A 22,079-nucleotide genomic window follows, 5' to 3' on the forward strand; every position below is an offset into this window, starting at 1 on the left:
TGCTTCTTCTCCTCCTCTGGCCATTCTATATTTCAAGTTGTTATTCGTGAACATAATTTTTTTTAAACTATTGCCATCTGTTAATCCTAACAATTTATTCTTTTTTCATCATTAGATACTCTGTTTACTCCTTAGGTAACCATCATTCCTCCTCCCCATTTTTAACATTTTCCTTCTGCATATAGCAATTTCTTCTCTCTCTCTCTCTCTCTCTCTCTCGCTCTTCTCTCGCATAATTTTAAGGCCATGTTACTTAATTTCAAGTGAACGTTGAAAACAACTTGCGCCATTTATCAATCCAAACATCACTGAGGCGCTGCTACACCAGGTATCCATTTGTCATCTTCCATATCTCTAAATTTTCCTTCTGCATTGGCAAACCTTTCACCAACTCTCTCTCTCTCTCTCTCTCTCTCTCTCTCTCTCTCTCTCTCTCTCTCTCTCTCTCTCTCTCTCTCTCATAATTTCTAGAATTTTCCTTCTGCGGGCAAATTTACTTAATTTCTTAATTTCTCATGAACGTGGTTGAAAATAAACTTGTGCCATTTATCAATCCAAACATCATCAGATACGCTGCTACACCCAAGGTATCCATTTGTCATCTTCCATATCTCTAGAATTTTCCTTCTGCATTTGGCAAACCTTTCACCAACTCTCTCCCTCTCTCTCTCTCTCTCTCTCTCTCTCTCTCTCTCTCTCTCTCTCTCTCTCTCTCTCTCTCATATAATTCTATGGTCATTTTTCTGAATTTTACTTTTCGTGAACATTATCATAAGTAAACTTTGGCCACTGATTAATCCCGACATCATCAGATACACTGCTACACCCAAGGTATCCAACAGTCCTCTTTCATATTCCTAACATTTTATTTTCACATTTGGCAATTCTATCGCCAGTTTCCTCTCTCTCTCTCTCTCTCTCTCTCATAATTCTACGGCTATTTTGGTCAATTTCACTTTTCATGAACATTATTATAAGTAGACTTTTTGCCATTTATTAACCCCGACATCATCAGATACACCATACACCCAAGGTATCCATTAGCCCCTCTTGCATATTCCTAACATTTTCCTTTCATTTGGCTCTCTCTCTCTCTCTCTCTCTCTCTCTCTCCTCTCTCTCTCTCTCTCTCTCTCTCTAATAATTCTACGACCATTTTGCTGAATTTCACTTTTCATGAATATTATTATCATAAGTAGACATTTGCCATTTATTAATCCCGACATCATCAGATACACTGCTACACCCAAGGTATCCATCAGTCCTCTTTTATATTCCTAACATTTTCCTTTCACATTGGGCAATTCTCTCTCTCTCTCTCTCTCTCTCTCTCTCTCTCTCTCTCTCTCTCTCTCTCTCTCTCTCTCTCTCTCATAATTCTATGGCTATTTTGCTTAATTTCACTTTTCATGAACATTATTGTAAGTAGACTTTTGCCATTTATTAATCCAGACATCATCAGATACACTGCTACACCCAAGGTATCCATCAGCCCTCTTGCATATTCCTAACATTTTCCTTTCACATTTGGCAATTCTATCGCCAATTCTCTCTCTCTCTCTCTCTCTCTCTCTCTCTCTATCCAAAACAGTTGCCCTCTCGTGGCTGAGGCCATGATCAACACTGTAACAAGTCCATTAGTTAAGCGGCTTAACAACAGCAGTTTAATCACACCCACAGCAGCAGTTCAGCTCCAGCCATCGTCATCCCCTCTCCTAACCCTCCCCTCCCCTCCCCTCTCCTCTCTCTCTCTCTCTCTCTCTGTATTCCCTCAACCTCCTCCCCTTTCTCTTCCCCTCTACCCTCATCCTTCCTACCCCACCCCACCCCTACATAACCCGACCACAAAAGGCGTACATTCTCGCAGATTGCCTTTTGTGCTTATTAAGTGTTCCTTTTTACCTTTGTCATAACGTTTTGATGGAGTGGTATCTTGAAGCGAATATTGTTAAGGACTTTCTGAGTTGTTTTGGTTTCGGCCGGTTATGGTGTCCTTTGCAAATCTCTAATGGATTTTATATATACACACACACACACACACACACACACACACACACACACACACACATATATATATATATATATATATATATATATATATATATATATATATATATATATATATATATATATATATATATATATACATATGCATCTACATATGAGTGTGTGCATATCTATATATATATATATATATATATATATATATATATATATATATATATATATATATATATATATATATATATATATATATATATATATTAATGATGAAATGAGTAGTCCAGTTCAGATAACGCATCCCATAGGAATCATTTTGTAATATCCTTCACACATAATAATTTAGCATTCTCTCTCTCTCTCTCTCTCTCTCTCTCTCTCTCTCTCTCTCTCTCTCTCTCTCTCTCTCTCACTCGGAAAAACAGCGAGTGAAATTGTCACATATATCAACTTATTCCGGGGTTTTCCAAATCTCCCTTACCCCAGCATCTCTCCTGACCTCTCTCCCCTCTGACCCCGCCCCCCTGATCTGGCACCAACCCCCTAGGCAATTTGGATTTTGAGCTTTATGACGCTTATACAAAAAGGTCTTTATACGATGTATTATGAAGCTCTATCCCCTATTCTTTTATGCAGAGGATAACAACGAAAATAGCGAATACCTTTTTTTTTTTTTGTTATCTATTTTTTAATGCACTGACCAAATGCTATATTACTGGTGTTTCAGCTGCGATAACGTGCATGCGTTTGCTATTGTTTGAGAGAGAGAGAGAGAGAGAGAGAGAGAGAGAGAGAGAGAGAGAGAGAGAGAGAGAGTGCATCTGCGTGTGCGTCCACATGCATTATGAATTACGGGGGATAAAATCCACTAAAAGAATTGGTATCATGCCATTAGTGTCACAACGTAAACCCCTCCTTTCAAAGCACAAAGGGTAACAACGCTGGACGGAATGGCGGTTTGTGGGTCTGTTTACGCGGTGTGTTTTGTGAGGAGTGCACAAATGGATCACTCCCTTCAAATGGAGGGTCCGAGTTTAGGTACTCTTGGTATAGCTCACTAACAGTGAAGGAAATCGAATGATATCTTGCAGTATACTTACGTTGTATGTATGTAGATATGTATTGTATAGCAATTTTACGTGCGTAAGTGTATTTGTTTGAGTGCCCCTTTGCATGCATGCAAACAAAAGCAATTGTGGTTGATCTAAACCTAAGGTGTTATTCGCCTGGTTCATAGAGTGAGGTTGCTAGCCAACCCCCCCTTGGCCTTTCCTGGAAACCTAGTTGGCGCTGGTATCTTATCCCAGCTAGGTTGACAAACGCATGGAAAATCTGACTACGGGCTTCGATGATACGAGCCCAGTGCTGTGCCAAGGAAGCACGTCTCTCAAAAATTGTCTTATTTTTGTTAGACTACGATTTGTCTACGATTTGTCTCTTGTGAAGTAATTTTGTGACAAGGTTGGACTAAGCACCATTCGAAGTGTAATATATTTATGGATGGATAAGAGGTGGAAAACAGAAATAATATGCAACATGATGTGATTTTGTGGCATAAGAGAAATAACTGCTAAGTTTATTCTAGCGTTTTACTTTAATTAATACGAGTGATTGTTAATTCATAATACTGGTAAAAGTTTCATCATGTTATTAGTAAGAGAGCTGGTAATAATCTAGTACATGAAGCTATGTGATATCAGGGAAGCTTCAGTGTAGATGATTGATGAAAGAGCATTGATAGTGCATTCTGTAAAAGTATGAAACTAGAGCACAGTGCAAATGCTGAAGATTTTAAGAGGGGGTCTAAAATGCTCCAATGAAAAAAAAAACTACCGCAGCAAACTGCAATATGTAAGGTTAGTAGTTCCGAAGTTGCTGGAGTTGAAGAGATACAAGAAAGTGCTGCAAACTGGTTGAAAGGTAAATCAGTTTGTAGCACTTTCTTGTATCTCTTCAACTCCAGCAACTTCGGAACTACTAACCTGGCACACTTGCAGCTTGCTGTGGTAGTTTTCTGGCACTGGTAGTAGTAGCAGTCGTAGTAGTAAACTAGTAGAACAGGAACAGAGATAAGTAACTTTCGTACGAAAACAGCTGTCGAGGGTTTTTTTTTTACCTTGGGTAAATGATTACATGAACCAAAACCTGGAAAGCTGGAATTATTTGTGCATGATACACAGCGAAATTGGAAGACATCCCATAAAACTTCTACCAACACAGTATGATAAAGAAGAAGAGAATATGGCATTTAAATATATATATATATATATATATATATATATATATATATATATACTATATATATATATATATATATATATATATGCCTGGTCTAACTTGACCTAAATGCGTCCCATTAGGAGAGAGACAGCCAGTCAGTCAGAGGATTCCATCCTTCCCTCAGAAAACAAGATGATGATATATTTCTCTCTGCCAAACTTTCCTGCCCTACCCAGGCAAGCAAATCCAAAAACGAGCTGCGCAAGTTCAAGCTTTCAAGCTTTCATTTCGAAGCTCGTCCATTCATCTATTCATTCAAATCCTCCTCTGCCCCTAAGTCTGACGGAATGTTAGTAAACAGAACGACCCTTCCGAGAGCTTCCTGGGCGTCTCTTGGGTGGTACGGAGTCCCTACGCAAAAGGCGTAGGTGTGAAACGGTTACACAGATTACGGATAAGCTCGTATGGGCTGATGCTTACCTATGCCGCCATGACAGGCTTTGGCCCAGCTCCTGGGAGTTTTGGGGTGTGTGGTACGTGCCTAGACGATTTGCTTCAGGGGATTAACCGGAGGATCTTTTGCTTAGGGAAAATTTAGGTTCAGGTGAGGCCGGATGTATGGAAATGCATAGTTGGCGAATGTCTTAATAAAAGACATTTAACTGTTTATGTGATGTATATGTTATATATATATATATATATATATATATATATATATATATATATATATATATATATTTATATATATATATATATATATATATATATATATATATATATATATATATATATATATATATATTTGTGTGTGTGTCATATACCATATCAAGAATTTGAAATAAAACCTTTAGCTTAAACAGGAGTTGAGATTGAGCTCTAAATTGTTTTACAAGTTACCTTACACTAAGAGCTTTTCTAGGACAAATTTACGCTCTCTCAATACATATATATATTTATATATATATATATATATATATATATATATATATATATATATATATATATATATATATATATATATATATATATATATTGGGCATTTTAAGGGAAAAAATGGTAAATGAATTTGTCTGGTGATAGTGTGTGTGGGTGGTTTTTGTATGAATGAATGTTCTTCCAAAACAGTAAAAAATATTTCAGTTGAATGAAAAATCCCGGCTGATAAACTAACTGAAAAATGTATGGTGAATTAAGGAGCCAGAAACTGAACAGCAGAAAAGAAATGACAGCAGTGAAGAAGCCAATAAGAAAAGCAGGACGGTCACTTGTAAAAAAAAAATGGAGAATTTGACAGGAAATATGACAACACAATTAATATGACGTCACAGCTTACGAAATTCGCATCCGACGAAAACTTCGGAGCGAAATCTACTTTACTTATGACGTCAGTTAAGGATGTGACGTCCAGAAACGAAAAAAATAAGTTAAAAGGAGAAAAAGAAAAGACAAATTTCGATGATGGGAGTAAGTTTTCCATTAAGTTTACGTAGAGTAATGACAGTCTGTGATTTCTCTTGAAAAACTCAGAATTTGTCTTTTATTGGTGTTGATAACTCGGTGACTTCCTGTTTATCTGTTTGGTGTGTGCTGACCTGGATAGCGAATTGTGAGAAGTATCACAGATATTTCGTGTGAAAGTATTTCAGAAGCATCAACCTTTTTTTTACTTAAATTTTTTTTCATTCGCGTTCAACATCCACACTTTAGTTCCACAAAGGAGAGTTGACTCAACAATCCCATCTGAAAAAGAGAAGAAATATGTGTCCTCTCGGTGTAAAATCCCCCTGGAAAAGAGAGAGAGAGAGAGAGAGAGAGAGAGAGAGAGAGAGAGAGAGAGAGTGGGGGAGAAAGAGTCTTCTCTGCGAAAAATGTCCATAAACTAAATATCCCTGAATATAAAACATTTCAAAGAAAAATGAAAAAATGAAGACATCTTCCAGCTCCTTCTCTTTCCCGGAAAAGAGGAACTTTCTTCACCTTTCCTTCCCACAACTTTCCCCCTCCTTTTCCTACCTGCCTCCCATCCCACCCTCACTTTACCGCCTAGCTTCTTCTCACCTTTTCCGCCTCTTCTTTCATTCCCTTCCCTTACGTGAGTGCCCGACGGTAACTTGTGCCACCAAACTTGACTGCTTTAACTTGCAGCATCCGTGTCGTTGAACTGGAACTTCCTGGAAATCCAGGCTGAGAGTTCCTGGAACCTCAAGTGAATATCCGTGGGTGGGGGGGAGGAAGGGGGTGGTGTGCATTGCAGACAGAGATCTATGCATATGTGCCTGTGTGCATATGTATTAGACTTTAAACTATGCATATTAGGCTGAGAGTTCCTGGAACCTCAAGCGAATATCCGTGGGTGGGGGGAGGAGGGGGTGGGGTGTGCATTGCAGACAGAGATCTATGCATATGTGCCTGTGTGCATATGTATTAGACTTTAAACTATATGCATATTTCTCACGTTGCATGGAGACCCGATCATGGCATTGCAATAAAATGCCCATTTGTACACGCGTCTCAGTGGGCAAATGCTTAACATAAAACAAAATATACTTAAAAATTAAAAGGAGCCGAATGACAAAACAGATTACAAAAGAGCTTGACATTTTGCATGTCAACCGTCGGGTATGCACTTACAGGAGTGGCTTGCTTAACCTTTTAATTCAAAGTTACTTAGAAGGAATCTTTTCCACACTAGGTTTCATAGCAATTTGATCCATATATTCATGGTTTCTAAGTTTATTAACTCAAATAACATAGCTGGAAAACGAAATGGTAATTTTTCAGGGTTATTTCTAAAACTTTTATTGAAGGCTCTAAGCTATGACTAAAACATGAACTGATTATATATATATATATATATATATATATATATACTGTATATAAATATATATATATTTATTTATATAGTATGTATATATATATATATATATATATATATATATATATATATATATATATATATATATATATATATATATATATATATATATATATATATATAAGACGTACACACACACACACATACACATATATATATATATATATATATATATATATATATATATATATATATATATATATATACATATATATATATATATATATATATATATAATATATATATATATATATATATATATATATATATATATATAAATATATATTTATATATATAAACGTGTGTGTGTGAATACATATAAAGAAAGAATCGGAAACAAAATTAATCTAATATAAGTGAGTTGTCAAAGACACCCATATGAATAGATAAAAGGAAGAGAATGTAGACTGACTGGCAGATATATCTTGAAAAATAAATAAGCAGGAATTAAGTGACGTGGTTCCAAAACATCTTTCACTCCACCAGTTCTTATTGGCTCAAATTCCATGGCCGCCTTCTACCGCAAATCGTCCTCTGCCCTCAAGAAAGAGTCGCTAATGTCGGCCTCTCACTCTTGAAACGACCGGGAAATAGGTCATAATATCCTTGTTTTTCAGAATTCGCTTTTCATACATACATACATACATACATACATAGAGTTGAGACCTTGAAATGCATCTTCATACATGGAGACATTCATACAAATGTGATACGAAACTCCTTCATACATACATACATACATACATACATACATACATCTGAGACCTTGAAATGAATCTCCATACACGGCGACATTCATACAAATACATGATATTAAACTCCTTCCTACATTAATATATACATTCATACATCTCAGACCATGAAATGTATCTCTAGACATGGAAACATTCATACAAATATGATATGAAACTCCCTCTTACATACATACATACAACTGAGACCATAAAACGTATCTCCAAACATATATTCATATACGATGTAGAACTTTCGCAATTTTTGCGTACATATATTTAGGTTGAGTTTCCAACACATTTGCATACAAATATGTTCTGAAAACTGTCGTAAATTCATATGTTTACACATACGTAGATGAGTAAAAGGTTGAGTTTCAGACACATTTGCATGCAAATATGATCTGAAAACTCCAGTTAATTCACATGTTTACACATATGTTGATGCGTAAAAGGTTAAGTTTCTCCCTAATTTGCATACAAACATAACCTGAAAAATCTCGTAAGTTCATGCGTACACATATGTTGACGCCTAAGAGGTTGAGTTTCTCATGCATTTGCATGCAAATGTGATCTGAAAACTGTCGTAAAGTCATATGTTTACACATGCGTAGATACGAGAAGACTGAATTTCTTACACATTTGCGTACATATGTGTTCTGAAAACTGTCGCAATTTTATATCTGGACACAAATGTTGATGCATTTTCGTCCATCCTTAAAGAGTTAACATGTACAATCGTTGATGACATATATAAAGTCAATAGGAAACTCAACGTTATTTTTGGTATTTATTTGTTTAGTCCTTTTTTGTGAAAATTAATAGTGCCCGATATATGCTACAAATATACAACACTGACTGACCCAGTCTCATCAGTCCACTCTAACACTAAGACTCCGAAATCTGGAAGGATTCTCCACATTCTTTGGAGGATGATCATAACATCCTTCAACGCCTTCCTGTTCAGATTTTCCGAAGGAGCGGCGTGGTGGAATTCTCAGCGCCTGGAAGGACGCCATTGTTGTAGGATATCCAATCCTTCCTGACGGCTTTTCGCTCCTGTTAGAAACGAAAATCCTGCATAGCTGACATTCCAAGACACCCAGGCGTAATCTCTTTGGGGTTCCTTAAGAATAAAGACCACATATAGGATGAAATCCTTCCGTTAAGTAAGTATCCTATAGGATTCATAAAGCGAGAGATCTCATGTCCCTAAACCTTGAGAATTGAAAGACGGACACATTTTGAAAAATATGATACCTATATTTGTGTAAGCGCAAGCTGAAATGCTTGGCAACCTGGCTGGCTATAGTGGTGTCAGTGGAATCTGAGGTTTACTGACTGCCCGACTGGTTACAATGACGTCAGTGCAATCTGGTATTAGAGACTGCCAAACTGGCTGGAAGGTCCAAGCGCCTGCTGTGATGACTGACTGTCTGACTAGTTACAGTGGTACCAGCGCAATCTGAAGTGATTGACTGCCTGACTAGTTACAGTGGTACCAGCGCAATCTGAAATGATTGACTGCCTGACTAGTTACAGAGGTAGTGTACCAGCGCAATCTGAAATGATTGACTGCCTGACTAGTTACAGTGGTACCAGCGCAATCTGAAATGATTGACTGCCTGACTAGTTACTGTGGTACCAGCGCAATCTGAAATGATTGATTACCCGACTAGTTACAGTGGTACCAGCGCAATCTGAAATGATTGACTGCCTGACTGGTTACAGTGGTACTAGCGCAATCTGAAAATATTGACTGGCGGTTTTGTTACAGTGGTGTCAATGCATCCTGTGATTGCTAACTACCTGACTGGCTATACTGGAGCAAGTGAACGCTGCATGGGATGACTGGACGCCTGACTGGTTGCAGCGTTGCAAGCCGTAATGACTAACTACGTTGCTGGTTAAAATGGTTTAGGGGTTTGATAGCTGACTACCTGACTGGCTAAAGTGGTGCTTGTGCAAACCGAGGTGACTGACTGCCTGATTGGTTTACATTAACCTTGAGAAGACAAAGGGCGTCGATAATCAGTTACTGAAAGCAATAAATAAAACTCGATAATAAAAACACAGACTATTTGTCGAAATATGTAGTTGTGTGTGTGTGTGTGCGTGTATATATATATATATATATATATATATATATATATATATATATATATATATATATATATATATATATATATATATATATATATATATATATATATATATATATATATATATATATATATATATATATATATATATATATATATATATATATATATACATGGGGAGAGATGCAGGTATTTACATTTTTACATGCATTATATATATATACATATATATATATATATATATATATATATATATATATATATATATATATATATATACAGTCTATATATAGGTGTGTGTGTGTTCTGTTTGCAAAAGACAGAGGAAAAAAAAAAAAAAAAAAAAAAAAAAAAAAAAAAAAAAAAAAATAAAAAGGAAAAGGAGAGAGAGAGAGAGAGAGAGAGAGAGAGAGAGAGAGATTTGGGAATCAAGTACCTGAGTAACAAAGAGCAACGAAAACAAAAAAGTCACACTTTATTGTGGGGGAAAAAAACAGAACACCAAGAAAATAACTACTGCGTTCTGTAAAAGGTAACTTTTCATGCATGAAAAGATACTTTCACATAAAGCGATTCCATTAAGGTATTGTTGTTTGAATAATTCTCAATACGATTAAACAGAAGTCCACAGTAAACAAACGGCTGTTAACAGATGCTGCTTCTGCGGTTACTGCTACAGCTATTACCAAAATAATTTTTTTTTTTTTTTTTGTATTTTTCAATTCGAGGCCGATGGTGTTGGCGACCTAGCTGCTCTGTAGAGAGGTTAATTATGTCGAATGAAACGATGAGATGTAATTTATTGTCTACCACTTTTGGTTAAAAATTTCGCATAGAAATATTTTTACGAATATTTGTGAATATTTTGTGAATATTTGTGAATATTTTGTGAATATTTGTGAATATTTTGTGAATATTTGTGAACATTTTGTGAATATTTGTAGGTTTGTACAACTTGTTCTGATCTTCTTTGGTGAGAATTTTCATCTAACATTCTTTCTCTTAAAAAAAATATTAGCAAAATATTTATAACAGGTGCCGATGACCATAGCAGTTGTAACGGCAGCTGCAACAACAAACGGTAGCAAAATCAAATCGTGAAGATAAGGGAGATTATGAGAATCCTAGAAAACCAGAGCAGGAGGAAAATTCCAAAACTTTACAGTTCAATGTTTGATTGTCGTGGCTTAGCAACCCACCGTGCAAGGACAGTGTTCGAACCTTTTAAGAAATTGTTCAGCGACCTTACAATTAACAAGAATAGCTCACTGCTACAGTATTTATTTTTTAGGCTGTAACTAACGTGAACTAGTTATTGTTACCTGTATACTTGGACAACTCTTTTTATGCCTATCAGATTATATACGAAATCGGACGCATTGCTGATGAGTAGGTTGCCAGGCCATGATAATGGAACCTTGGGACGATATAAAGTAGACATGAAAGGAGAAATTGAACAATGCATTAGTTTAAAAATTAAGATAATGAGGCTATCTTTTTGCCTATTTGCTTGTTTTGCATTTTGCGTTATGAATATTAAGGCGGGAGATGGGAAACAACAGATTACGTAGATAAGAAGCACGTTACAAGAAGAAGAACTGGAATGATGATAAATAAGAATGATAATAATGATGTTCATAGTTACACAGAAGAGAATGTCTGTTTGTAAAAATACGAGAAAAATATGGCAAAAAAAGATCAAGAAAAATTTTTTTAAAAATGAAGAAGAAAGATAAACGAATGATTAGCAGATGAATGCGTGTAAACAAAAACAATTTGAGAAGAAATGAATAATGGCGATGCCATGAAGGCTCTCTGAAGTAGAAATCCCATCCTATTTTAAACTTACGAGAATCACCATTCAGGGGGGTTAGTGCCGTCAGTGCACCTCATGCCGTGCACTGTAGGCATTACTTAATGTTCTTTGCAGCGTGTCTTCGGCCCCCAGCTGCAACCCCTTTCGTTCCTTTTACTGTACCTCCTTTCACATTCTCTTTTTCCATCTTACTTTCCACCTTCTCCTAACAACTGATTCATAGTGCAACTGCGAGGTTTTCCTCTTGTTACACCTTTCAAGTCTTTTTCTGTCAATTTCCGTTTCAACGCAGAATGACCTCATAGGTATCAGTGCTTGGCCTTTGGCCTAAATTCTATGTTCGCTGTTCTATGAAAGACTTCTTGGTACCGGGCATTGTGGAACTGCTGTTCCACCACAGGATATGACAACTTGAAGTCCTTTATAGAAACACAACTTAAGAAAGATTGCTCAACATGTTATCATAAAATTGCCTGAACTATAATTTCCTTGTTGGAAAAGGGAAAACACTGCTTTGAGCAATTTAGTCCAAAAGTTATTCCAGGATTTTGGTGACATCCTAACCGTAAGAACAATTCACTTGTCATGTGTAAATTTAGATGGGATTTTTCAAAGAGTGAAAGCATGTTACAAAACTGACTGATTGATTATGTTTTAGTTCTACCGGAAGCCTGCCTCATTCCTCTACCTGAAATCACTTAATTGACATTCTGACAGCCAGTATGTTTACTGGAAGCGGTTGTTTGCTTGTGATACCATTTTAGATATAAGTATGGTTTCCTTATCTTTGCCTCGGCAACCTACCATTAAGGAATCGAACGCACTGCTGACAGGTAGGTTGCCAGGGTGTGAAGATGAAACCATCTGATTCGTGGCCGTAGCTTGAGTTAGATCTCAAATGGATACCACAAATGAGCAACCGTATCATATTCTTCAAGAACTTACCATAACCTGCCTGTAAAACATATAGTAGAATCTATTCATCACGTTTTACCCGATACATAGCCAGGTAGTTAACGTTACCTCGTTATGGTGCCCCGGATGCGAGTTCGAATCTCGCCCGGGCGTCGGAATCTCTTCATTTCTTTCTTCATTTGGATCTAGGCTTTGTAGTGACAAGCGTTTCCAAGCTGATAAGAAATCGAGAAATTAAGATGGCATGGTGGTTATTAAAAATTACTTGTTCTAAAACGTTTTTCGATAAAGCCTTCACCGTGAAAACTCAAAATGATTCTTCGGAACTATCCTGTGGCACATCCTTATTTGCAAAAGGACTTGCGTGAATCCTTTGCTCGTGCTTGTTAATTTGTACTGCTGTATCAAGGATTACATTGTCAAAATGTGTGACCCTATTAAAGCATTTTTAAGTTACCCTTATGATATCTTTTCTTCAATATACTCTTCTTACTAACTGTTCTGATGGGGAGATAAGACAAAATTAAATATATGAATAAACATAAATACATAAAATTAAACATAAAATTAAATATATAAATACATATGTATATATATGTATGTATGCATATGTATATACAGTATATACATATATATATACAGTATATATATATATATATATATATATATATATATATATATATATATATATATATATATATATATATATATATATATATATATATATATATATATATATATATATATATATATATATATATATATATATACACACATAAAACGACTTTTTCAAATCAATCTCTCTCTCTGCCATCTATTATCTTCGTTCCCTGCTGGGTCTCACCAACCTACTCTTCATTCCCATTATTGCTTCATTGCCATCAATCACATTACCATCCTCCTATTACACCCTCTCCAGTATTCCCCACTTCGCATTTTTCTTCGTCCACCTTATCCCCATTCAATCGTCTTAACTTCCCTCCCATTTCCCCTCTCATTCTTCCAGTTGCATTTTTCCCCTCTACCCTTCTGTCCTTATTCCCCTCGGCCGACCTCTGCTTAACCGATGTAACCCTCTCAGCCTACGTCTCCTCTGGAAATATTTTTTCGCTTATTTTTCGTCCTGTTTTCTTATTCATCGGACAAAGGCCACACGGAAGCTGCATTGCTCTTTGCTACTTCGTGAATGATGTCACCGATACGCCCTCTCCTTTCGCTTCGCTTCGAGCGTTCCTGAAAGGCTTTCAGTCTGGTTTGTATGTTACGGGAGAAATACGATTCCAAGCGAATGTATCTGATGCAAGAAAGAACGTTTGACAAATGAGCGTTGCATTCAGAGAAACAGACGTCCCACTTTTCCTGGTGGGGGTGGGGGTCGGGGCTGGGGGTGGGGGGGATAACCGCCATTGATCTCGACACGCCACTTGATCTGGCCGCCATCACGCCAGAAACTCAATATTTCGGCGTTTTTCGCGCAAATTTCGCCCCGTGAATTATTCCGGACTCCGCCAACAATTACACTTAACAAATACCGACTTGACCAAACGTAGCAAACCGCTCGCAAATAACAAAAAAATTAAATAACAAAAAAAAAACAATAACATTGTTAGCCTTAAGAGGGAACCTCTGGCTAATAGTAACAAAAACATTTACTATATTCCCCCCGCGGGTCCTCCGTTTATGAGAGCGTGTGTATGTGCGTGTGTGTGTATGTGTGTATATGTGTGTGTGTATGAGCGCGCACTCAGGGACACCCCCACACCACCCCCCCATTTCCCCTGAACCCTCTAGGGGGATTCCCCCATCACACATCCATTGTTGGCAAACAAAAGTGAATTAGGGGCGAGAACGCTCTTTTGCTCCCCCGGCATTTCTTCCGTTTTGTTTTCCTTCTGTGGGAAGTTCCAGAGGCCTCCGGTTTCATTCAATGAAGCGTTTCTTTAAAGGTGGTCGGGAGATTTATCAACCGATGTCTGTCTAATTGGAAGTGAATAAAAAAAAAAACGAAAAAAAAAAGGCACGAGTAAGGTTTTTATTATTCTCTTTCATCGTTTTTTTTTTATCCCTCTTGTTTAAAGCGGGTGATGATGTGACGAGAGAAAAGGAGGTATTGATGGATTAATGCATCGAGATGAGATGGAGGAGATTCTGGGTGACGCTGCTGCTCCTTCTTTGTGCTTTTCAGCGCAAGCATGTGGTGAATTTATTTCGGTTAGGCTAGAGGTTTTTTTTTTAATTATATACATTGATTTATGTCAGAGCACTTTTGATAGTCTCTGGAAAGATACCTATTTAACAAACTTAAACACACACACATATATATATATATATATATATATATATATATATATATATATATATATATATATATATATATATATATATATATATATATATATATATATATATGTTTATATCTATCATCTTTTCTATAATTAAGTAAGAAAGTACTATGACAAACAGTAAAAGCGATCACATTTCGCAACTCATCACACTAAGGAAAAAAGTGGCCCAAGTTTTTCTGGTGCCTACGGGAATTAGAGAGCTAATATTTGAGTGCTTAATATAATGTGCATAATGTACTCTGCATCATCGAACATCCATCTCATCATTTTGAACTTTTTCATCTTTTTTACTTTCTCTCCTTGTTCCCTCTTTTGTTTTTCATTTCTCTCTCTCTCTCTCTCTCTCTCTCTCTCTCTCTCTCTCTCTCTCTCTCTCTCTCTCTCTCTCACCTTATTCCATCTTCGTTTTCCTCTTATTTGACATTTTGCATCTGGTTTTGTTAATCTTGATTAGTTGCTTTAAGTTAGATAGTTCTTATGCCAGATGGATCTTAAGTGTGGTATATGGGATGAATGAGGATGTCCGGCCCTGTCACATGTTAAATGTTATTTTCTTGAGTATTTTTATTTCCTTTATTTTATGTCATTTAACCATTTCTTTAATGATTAAGAAACTGTTCCAGTTCCCTGGGAGAGCTTTTCTTGCACACTCCATCATCCTGATTCATTTTAAAATGAGAATATTTTCTTCATGGCGTGGCAGCAACTTTTTAAAGATTTTTTGCAAATTGCTGAGATTAAAATTAATAATTTTCATTAATTTACTTCAACGAAAAGGCCCGAGTAAATATTTTTACTACTTAAGACGTGTATTTACTTTGATATATTAATTCTAGGTTGAAAGTTGCAACTTAATTAACTATCGATAATGTTGCTCTTTAAGAGATTTATTTTTTTTATGTCAATTTTATTTATTTATCAGTTTATTGATTGATTTTTGCAGAATGCATCAGTTCGGATCGACAGGAATCCCTCCCTCGCGACGCGACACAGACACCCGGTCTCCGCTGAACGAAGACGACGAGGAAGACCTCATCAACCCCGGGTCACCCAACGTCTTCGAGGACGACATCTCCGAGGACGACGTTTCGCTGGACGCCCGTTCTCCCCCTCCGCCCCCGACATCTCTCCCGCCCGTCTCTCACCACACCGTGGGCCCCATGACTTCCTCGTCAGCTTCCTCCACCAGCGAAATGAGAGACACCACCACTAGTCTTCCACTCGTCCTCGACCCTAAGCCCCCCAAGTTCCCCTCGATCCCCCCTCTCCCCACCCAGACGAAGGAGCACCACATCCCCAAGGACCCAGACCGAAACGGCCTGCCGTCGCCGGTCCCCAAGGACACCCACGACACGTCGAAGTCCCTCTTATCGGAGAGTTCGAGCCTCAGCATTCCCACGTCCTTGCAGGCCCTGGCGCCCGCCCTCACCATCGCCTCTCTGGTGTCTTCTCACAAGAGACCCGCCTCCCCTCCGGAGCACTACGTCACGCCCATCCGACCCATTCCGGAGAGACACGTCTTCGGTTACTCGTCTCTGCAGCCGATGACGAAGCGGCCCTTCACCCTGTCGCCCATCGGACCAATCACAGACCGCCACTTCCTCTCGTCGGCAGGGGCGTTCCAGCCCATCAGACTGCAGGCCAAGCAGAAAGAGGAGGCGTAAGATAGGGACTGGGCGGCGAAGCGCGAAAATATAAATACCGATGTATATTTGAACTTATTTATGTGATATAGTGTAATGCTTGAAAACTGGAAAAAGGTCCAAAAAAAAAAAAAAGTTAATTAAAACTATCCGCCTTTCTAAAGCTCTTGGATGCCTGTGACTGTGGAAGGATGGACTCTGTCGTTTGTTTCCCGTGGAACTAAAATAAGACGAACTCTTTCTTCTAACACTCGACCTTGACTTTTGAAACTCCCCTACTACTAATTTAGACTCATATCATACGGTGTAATATAGTTACGCATTATTCTGTAAATAACTGTATCTCTGTACAAAGGCATTTACTTGCGTATGTGTCCGCCATTCGAAGCCAAGAGTAGCATGCACTTGCACAATTTATATGGCCCTTAGTGAAGAAAGGACTGTAAATAAGCATAACTGGAGCTCTTTAAAAGCCTTGAATGTGTGTTTTTTATGTCAGGTTTCAAATCTCAGTCTTCGTGCGTCTTGCGATCAGAAGAAACAAGACCAGGAATTCGTGTTTATTTTTCTTTCTCTTTTATATATGTATATAAACACACACACACATATACAGTATATATATATATATATATATATATATATATATATATATATATATATATATATATATATATATATATATATATATATATATATATTATATATATATATATATATATATATATATATATATATATATATAATATATATATATATATATATATATATATATATATATATATATATATCATGTGCTGTACATCATTAATAATTATACATCACTGAAGATTACTGTAGTGGTGATTGTTCACTATATAGAATGTATGAATATTGTATGAATATTTTGTATGATTCCTCTACCAGTCCTCATCTTCCTCCATCCGCCTCCTTCCTCCCCCCTCCTCCCCCTTCCTGAATCCTCAATCTTTCTCAACCTCCTCCCTTCCCCAACCTATTTCCTCTAAAGGAGACAAATCGTAGTTGATAGAGAAAACTAATATTTGTTGAATATATCATAATATTTATAGATGTCGAATTATTATTTTTCCTCAAAGTTCATCGATATTTTGTTTATTTCGGTTCATCTTTTGTCTTTGTTTATTCTTCTTTTCGTCCTTCTCTCTCTCTCTCTCTCTCTCTCTCTCTCTCTCTCTCTCTCTCTCTCTCTCTCTCATCGTAGATGCCTTATCACTATAAAATTAAAATGTCCAGAAATAAAGGAAAGTACAGCAATAAATTCGACTCTGTCAGACTGAATTACTGTTCAACCTATGAACTTGGGAAACGATATTCTCCTAAATACCTAATATTATGAAAATTTAACCATGGAGAAGGAAAAAGGGGGTGGGGGAAATTTAAGTGAGACCCTCTGATCAATTTTTACTCCTCAAAATTTATGTTTTATATCGATAGTTCATGTCTCTGGGATCTTACAGCTTATTGTTCAAACTCAGGAAATATCCAGTATTACTTCCTTTCTTTTTTTTTAGCAGAGTTGGACATCCAAAACCTTGACAGTGTTAATGAAGGTTTAATAAAAATGTAACTACTTTTTATCGTTCTGAAATTTAATGGCATCGTTTTCTTTTATTAGCAAAAATACTGCTATTTAATATAAAATAGCATTTCTTTGTATAATTCGCTCTTCTGGCATCTTCCGCCCCCATGGCTTATAACAACTGCCTTCTATTAAATAAAGGAATTGGACTGAATAGAGAGTTGTAGTTTTTTTTTTTTTTTTTGTTAACTATAATATAACAAAAGGAATGACGCTTGCGCCACGAGAAAAAAAATACCCAGATGACGACGTTTTCCCATTCGTGGAAAATTCATCGAAAATCAAGTAACCGTTTTACAACGAGAAAAGTCGAGAGAGAATGAAATCTAAGTTCCCTCTTCTTGCTAAATAAAACAAGTCCAACTGCACACGAGATATATATATATATATATATATATATATATATATATATATATATATATATATATATATATATATATATATATATATATATAGATATAGATATATGCATATATCTATATACATATATATATACAAATATATATACATATATATGTGTATGTATATATATATATATATATATATATATATATATATATATATATATATATATATATATATTATATATATATATATATATATATATACAATAGATGCAAAATAAGACAAAATGAGACATTACCATTTCGCATATGTGAGATAAACTTTCATTCGAGGTCGAAGAGAAAGGGCGAGTTGATGAGCTTATTTCTTTTATTTTTCCCTTCCTCCATCTTGTTTCCTTTTCAAGTTGTATATCCAGTCGACCTTCACGTCAAGGAAGAGAGCCTAATGGGTCGTCCTTATTCGAAGTTAAGCTGTGAATTAAATCGGAAATTGCTCTCATATGCTAACTGAATGAATAAATCTTTTCCGGAAAAATGGAATGAGAAATATATGCTCTAGATCATTAGAAATATTTGTCTATATTTTGAGACGCGTGTAGAAGAAGGATTTTATCACCATAGTTGCCAAAAAAATTGAAAATCCACATTTCATGGATAATAATCAGATATAATTATGAATCGCTTGCCAATTGATAAAGCTAAAGAATGCATATATGAATATATGAATATAAGAATATAACTCCATCCCTGATATCTTACATTATGATGCTTTAGCAATATTTGTTTTAAGTTCCCATAAGACAGAATCGAATTTTTTGCCATAGAGAAAAGATACAAGAATTTAAGTGCGCCCTTAATAGGTAAAATTCTACCATTCATATATATAATTATATATGTATGCATATAATATATAATATATATATATATATATATATATATATATATATATATAAATATAATATATATATATATATATATATATATATATATATATATATATATATATATATATATATATATATATATATATATATATATATATATATATATATATATATATATATAAATATATATATATATATATATATATATATATATATATATATATATATATATATATATATATGTATATATATATATATATATATATATATATATATATATATATATATATACCTATAAACATTACACATATATACACTCAGTTACAGATATTTATTCTTTTCGTCTTTTTTTTTTTTTTTTTTTTTTTTTTTTTTTTTTTCTTTTCTTCAAATGATCTCCTTTGTATCACCTACAATGTAATTAACATTTTCCTACGGATAACCTGTTCCCCTTATCTTGGGTGTTGCAATTAAAGACTCATCCTACAAAAAAAAAAAAAAGTTTCATTCAATATCCCTTCTCTTCACGTCACCCCTTGACGTCACTTGATGACGTCAGAAGTCAATAAGTGAGAAGAACCCAGAAGTCTCATTTCAAGTAAATTTATATAAAGTTACTTTAAAGAATTTACAGTCATATATAAATTTATATTGAGTAATTCATATCAGTATAAATTTACATGATTTTATATTAAAGAAGACTTATAATTATGAAAATCAATAATTTTTGCTTTAATAACTTTTGTCTTAAACACAGAAATACTCATTTCCTTCTCTTTGTAACTTATGAGAAGTCAATAAGTTAGAATAACTGAGCTGAATATATATATATATATATATATATATATATATATATATATATATATATATATATATATATATATATATATATATATATATATATATAATAATATATAACAAATACATCATTCATATAAATTTATATCAGAGAATTTATACCAGTATTTTATGTAAATCTATATGATTTTATATTAAAGAAGACTTATATTGATGAAAATTCATATTTTTTGCTTTCAATAACTTTTGTAAGTCTGGTTTTGCATTACAGTATTAAAGATAGATATATTCCTTTCCTTCAAATTACGACAGCTCTAACGTCACCAAAACAGGAAGAAAATGCAATGGAAAGCAGTTTAATAAATCCACGATTAAGCTGAAATTTAGAAAAGATGAGGCCTATCTAAGGACTGCATGGCGAACGCGAAATTCTTAAAGTTCTATGACGAATATCATTCCAAGAAAAGGGAACCAGATTTTTTGTTATCTAAATAATAAGTTCAAGAGAAGCGAAAAATAAGTCTGGCTGCCAGAGATAATATCCCTCATCTGAAATAGGTAAATATGATATGTAAATTGTTCGTACAGCAATCCATGCCAATAAAATATCAAGTTAAAAATGCGCCGAATTTTCTTCGGCGCAATCGAGTTTTCTGTATAGCGTTTAATGCTGCCTGAAACTTTCAGTCACTGCCCATGAAACTCTTAGCCGCGTCCCATGCAACTCAGCCACAGTCCGGTGGTGGCCTGTGTTGTTGGTACCTATAGCGGTGCCAGAAGTACGATTATGGCTAAAATTAACCTTAAATAAGATGAAATCTACTAAGGCTAGAGGGCTGCAATTTGGTGTTTGATGATTGAACAGTTGATGACCAACATACCAATTTGCAGCCCTCTAGCCTCAGTAGTTTTTAGATCTGAGGGCGGACAGAAAAAGTCCGGACAGAAAAAGCGCGGACGGACAGACAAAGACGGCACAATAATTTTCTTTTACAGAAAGCTGAAAAGACTTTGCTGAGATTACATTAACAAAAATATCTCAGAAAATGGACCCGTACAGTTTAGGTGAAATTATAAGAATGAATTTACGCTGCAGGCAAAGAAAAAGTAAGACCCTATTCGTTGTACTGTAAAAGCCAGTAATCCCTCTCGCCTTTGCAGAAAATGTCACTGACGACGATCTTATCATCCTCAGGGTACACAATGCATATTGAATTGTGTAAAGTGGCGTCGCAGCAACTATGGTCATTGGCGCTAGTGCTTAACATAAACTGGAAAGCTCTCAGCAACGCAAAAATAGCTTACTTTAAATCAAGTTAGGGTTCGCTTGTTCATTGTAGTACTAATTAATGGAATTGCACTGTAGAAACGAAAAACTAAATCTGAAATACTGCTTTATTTTACCATTTTAAAGGAAATAAAAGAATATTTGAATGGCATCCTGAGTTGACAGGAACCGGAGTGATCTAACCAGTAACTGAAAAACCCAGATGATGCCAATGTCGCAGGGACTTGTATCAAAAGTACCATTTAAATTTTCTTTCATGAATGCCCAGATGCAACTAGAATAGTTACCCATCATTTCCGGTTTCTTTTACAAGCACTAAGAACCTGCCTTTTTATTTAAATGCACGTCAAAGATTTAGATGCACATACTGTAGGTTTCTAATGAACAGAAAAAGCAAAAGACTGGTCAAATACGCATATATGAGCAACGCCCATCCCCACTTTTCACTCATGTAACACCTGGGGAAGCAAGGCAAATGGCAGCTGACTCAGCAGTAGACCTATCCGTCACCCCCTGA

At 35.6% G+C, this 22,079-nt stretch overlaps 1 protein-coding gene across 1 annotated transcript in view; it reads left to right on the forward strand.

Annotated features, from left to right (window-relative positions):
- Nucleotides 1–16,840, forward strand: part of LOC136840878 (homeobox protein SIX3-like) — an 89,967-nt gene extending 73,127 nt beyond the window's left edge. The window contains exon 2 of the mRNA XM_067107832.1: nucleotides 15,945–16,840. Within this exon, the coding sequence (XP_066963933.1) occupies nucleotides 15,945–16,669 (725 nt within the window). The 3' untranslated portion in view covers nucleotides 16,670–16,840. The remainder of the gene's footprint in view (nucleotides 1–15,944) is intronic.
- The last annotated feature ends 5,239 nt before the right edge of the window (nucleotides 16,841–22,079 follow it).

The sequence above is a fragment of the Macrobrachium rosenbergii genome, chromosome 8 (genome assembly GCF_040412425.1).
Source record: "Macrobrachium rosenbergii isolate ZJJX-2024 chromosome 8, ASM4041242v1, whole genome shotgun sequence".
NCBI classification, from domain to species: Eukaryota; Metazoa; Arthropoda; class Malacostraca; order Decapoda; family Palaemonidae; genus Macrobrachium; species Macrobrachium rosenbergii.